Source organism: Lipotes vexillifer, unplaced genomic scaffold (genome assembly GCF_000442215.2).
Source record: "Lipotes vexillifer unplaced genomic scaffold, Lipotes_vexillifer_v1.1 scaffold625, whole genome shotgun sequence".
Classification (NCBI taxonomy): Eukaryota; Metazoa; Chordata; class Mammalia; order Artiodactyla; family Lipotidae; genus Lipotes; species Lipotes vexillifer.
This window is the reverse complement of record NW_006771655.1, coordinates 530,257-533,994: the sequence shown is the minus strand read 5'-3', so window position 1 is coordinate 533,994 and position 3,738 is coordinate 530,257. Positions and strand designations below refer to the sequence as shown.

General features: G+C 57.7%; 1 protein-coding gene across 1 annotated transcript in view; it reads right to left on the bottom strand.

Annotated features, from left to right (window-relative positions):
- TNRC18 (trinucleotide repeat containing 18) overlaps positions 1-3,738 on the bottom strand; it is an 85,880-nt gene that overhangs the window by 37,488 nt on the left and 44,654 nt on the right. Inside the window, exons 12-14 of the mRNA XM_007447081.1 lie at positions 1,301-1,476; positions 626-762; positions 323-451 (exon numbers count right to left, since the gene is read on the bottom strand). Coding sequence (XP_007447143.1) covers positions 323-451; positions 626-762; positions 1,301-1,476 — 442 coding nt within the window. The remainder of the gene's footprint in view (positions 1-322; positions 452-625; positions 763-1,300; positions 1,477-3,738) is intronic.

The window sequence follows — 3,738 nt, the reverse complement described above, 5'->3', positions numbered from 1 at the left end:
CAAGAGCAGAGCGCGCCCCGCCGCAAAGAGCGGCTCGGGAATCAGCCGCTAGTCATGGAGGAAGCGGGTGCGGCAGGAAGACGGGCCCAACGCTTGGGTGACACTCGACACACTGGCTGGGGTGGGTCTGCCTGTCCATTCCACGCTCGCCCTCCTGGCCCGCCCGGGGCAGCATGCCATGCTGCCCACGAGCCGCCGATCCAGGTGGGTCAGAGCCTGAGGGACGCCAGGTCCCCGGCGCCCACACAGGCCCCGCGCAGGCCCGGGATCCTCCCCTCCGAGCTCTGTGCCAGTCCCCGACCCACCGAGGGGCCAGCCTTACTTTCCGCTACGGATGCGGCTCTTCCCTCTCTTGCGGGGGGGCGACAGGGCGCTCAGGGCGTGGGTCCGTTTCCGCGGCCTGCCAGGGCCTCTGCGTGCCAAGCTTCTATGGGGTTCCTCGCGCCTGTCCCTTAAAGAGAATCACACGCTTGGCTGTGCACCCGGGGGGTGGCGGGGCGCGGAGAAGGGACGCACAGTGCGCACACGTCACTCGGGGCCACGCACACCTGGCGGCCTGCCTCGGCCGCCCTCCTGAGCGCGGCGCCTACAGAGCCCAGGCCGCGGGCCGGCGGGGCGCACTCACTCGGAATCGCGGCGCCTCTGCAGCTTCACGAGCTCGCGCTGTTTCTCCTTGTACTGGCGCTGCACCTCCGCCAGCCGCATCCGGAAGTCCAGCTCCATGGCGTCCATGCTCTCCAGAGAGGACTTCATGGCGTACATCTGCGGGGAGCGGCGGGTGAGGACGCTGCCCTCGGCCGGGGTGTGGGACCTCACAGTGGAGACCAGGGGCCCGGGTCACACCCAATTTCTACCCCTCACGAGCTGTGGCCTTGAGCAAAACGGACTGCCCGGCTGCACGCCAAGGACCGAATAGCCAACTTCACAGGGCTGTGTCCAGGCCGAATTGGCCCGTACGGACCGCTCAGGCAGAGCTGGCTGTTGGATCATCTGTCGCGGGCACGGGGAGACGAAGCTGCCTGCCCAAGGCCCGCGGGCAGCAGGGGCACAGCCAGGCCTGCTCTCCCTGAGCCCTCAAGCTGTCACCCACTGGATGCACTCTTGACACGTGATTACGTGATAAACCGAGACCCAGGAGGAGGGAGACAACCTGCCCGGGACCACCCAGCACACCGGTGGCAGAAGCTGGGTGCGGAACAGGCCCTTCCGAACGCAAAGCGGGCCAAGGCCCAGGTGCGGTGGCCTCTCTGGAGTGCCCGGCGCCCGCCCCCCAGCCCCCGCCTGGCCCGGGGCCCCTCACCCGCTCGTCCTTCCTCCGCATCCAGCTGTATTTCTTGTTGGGATTCAGCTCCCGTGGAAGCCGCAGGCTCTTCAGCGCGTCCACGAAGGGGCCGTCCAACACCTCCTCCAGCATGTGGCTGCTGGCCGCCAGCAGGCTCTCCAGCGAGGGCCGCACCGCTGGGCCCCGCTCCACACCTGCGGGAGGAGAGACGTGAGCCCAAGCCCCCAGGGGCCGGACTCACAGGCACCACGGCCCACCCCTCAGGCCCCCAGCGGGAAGAGGACAAGGCCCAGAGCAGGCTCATGGATGGCCTGAGGCCACACAGGCCCCCCGGGATGCTGACGGCCCGCGGCCTTTCCCAGACACCGGAAATGGGCGCTGAGTGAGAACAGGTAAGAGCGCGGGACACACGGTGCCATCCTGTTCCTCACAACACACTTGTACACAGACTCACAGAGAGTCAGCAAAGGCCGGCAGAGCTGCTCTCTAGAACTGCACTTCTCTTTTTGCTCATCTGTCCTTAAAATCTTCCATGAGGAATATGCATGGTTTTCATGATCAGAAAAAAAGAGCCCCGGGACTTCCCTGGTGGCGCAGTGGTTAAGAATCTGCCTGCCAATGCAGGGGACACGGGTTCGAGCCCTGGTCCGGGAAGATCCCACATGCCTTGGAGAGACTACGCCCGTGTGCCACAACTACTGAAGCCCGCGCGCCTAGAGTCCGTGCTCTGCAACAAGAGAAGCCACAGCAATGAGAAGCTGGCGCACCACAATGAAGAGTAGCTCCCGCTCGTCGCAACAAGAGAAAAAGCCCTCGCGCGACACGAAGACCCAACGCAGCGAGAAAAAAAAAGAAACAAGAAAAAAAGAGCCCCACAGTAAGTTTTGTAAACTGTAAAAGTTAACATGTGCACATGATAAAAACCACAAACCAAGCAGAGGGTGTGACGAAACAAAAGGCTTTCTCCTCCCCAAAACACAGATCCCTCCCTGGAGGTGCCTCTGCTGACACTGTCTGGCAGGTGGTTCCAGAAACTTTTATACATATTCAAACATATGTAACACACAGGCATCCTTTATAAATGTAAAAATGGCATCAATCAATGAATAACATATCACACTCTTTTTTCTACTTAAAGTCTTTTCACATTAGCACAAAAATACAAACGTGTTCACGTTACAGCTTGAGTCTTACAAAAAGTGCCGTTTCTGCAAGTCGAAAACACTAGGATATCGGCAATTTTATATGGCCAAAGGGAGGAACAGCAGAGGCTGGAATTCTCTTGTATTGATGAGTTTTAATGTATCTAAATGATCCCCCACTGATGGCATTTAGGCGGCTCCTGTTTTTTCTGCAGTGAACGGGTAGGCACCGTGTGGGTAGGCACCGTGTAGGAAATACGCTGCCTGTGCAATTAACGTGATCTAGGTATATGTGTTTATCTCTGATAAATGTTCCAAATGCCCTTCAAAGAGACTGAACCAGATCAGGATCTCAACAATGGTACCTGAGAGCCTGTTTCTCCACAACCTTTCCACTAAAGTAACATGAGTTTTCATTTTTCAATTGATGTTTTCTTTGTCATCTAACATATGATCCATTTTTGTGAATGTCCTACATGTGCTGGAGGGAAAAACTGTATTCCTTACTACCAACTGCACAGTTCCCTAAAATCGACAATGCAGTTAACAATTGCACTGCCCAGATCAGGGCTGCTGAACCCTGGGGCCATTCACATTTCCATGACTGTTCTCTGCTGTGGGCGGCTGTCCTGGGCTTTCGGCGTAGGGTGTTAGCAGCGTCCCTCACCTTTACCCACTAGATGTCAGTAGTACTCCCCTCAAGCTGCCACAACCAAGTGTCACCGGTGGCCAGTTCAGAGTCACTGGTTTTGCTTTTCTGTCTTTAGGGACATTGAGGCCACAAAGCAGAGAACCTCCCCCCACTTCAAGGTCCTCCGAGCTGTAAGATCTCTTAATTGCTGGGGGGGCCCTGCTCCGTCACAGGGGGGACCAAAGAGCGACTCCATCACCTCCTTCACCCTCCGACACACCAGCTTTGCAGGGGCCCCCCAGGACTGACAGCCCAGGGCAGCCTGATGACCCGAGGGCAGCAGCTGTGGGTTGAACTGTGTGCCCCCAAATCCACGTGTTTAAACCCTAACCCCGATACCCCTGAGCGTAACATCTTTAAAGACGGAATCAAGTTAAAGTGAGGTCTTTAGGGTGGGCCCTAACCCAACGTGACTGTGTCCTTATAAAAAGGGGACATTTGGATACAGAGACACGCAAAGGAAGACCATGGAAGGACACAGGGAGACGACGGCCATCCACAAGCCAACAGGGAGAGAGGCCTCAGAAGGAACCAACCCAACCTGCTGACACCTTGATCTAGAACTTCCAGCCTCCAGAACCATGAAACCACACACTTCTGTCATTCAAGAACCCCCCCCCCGA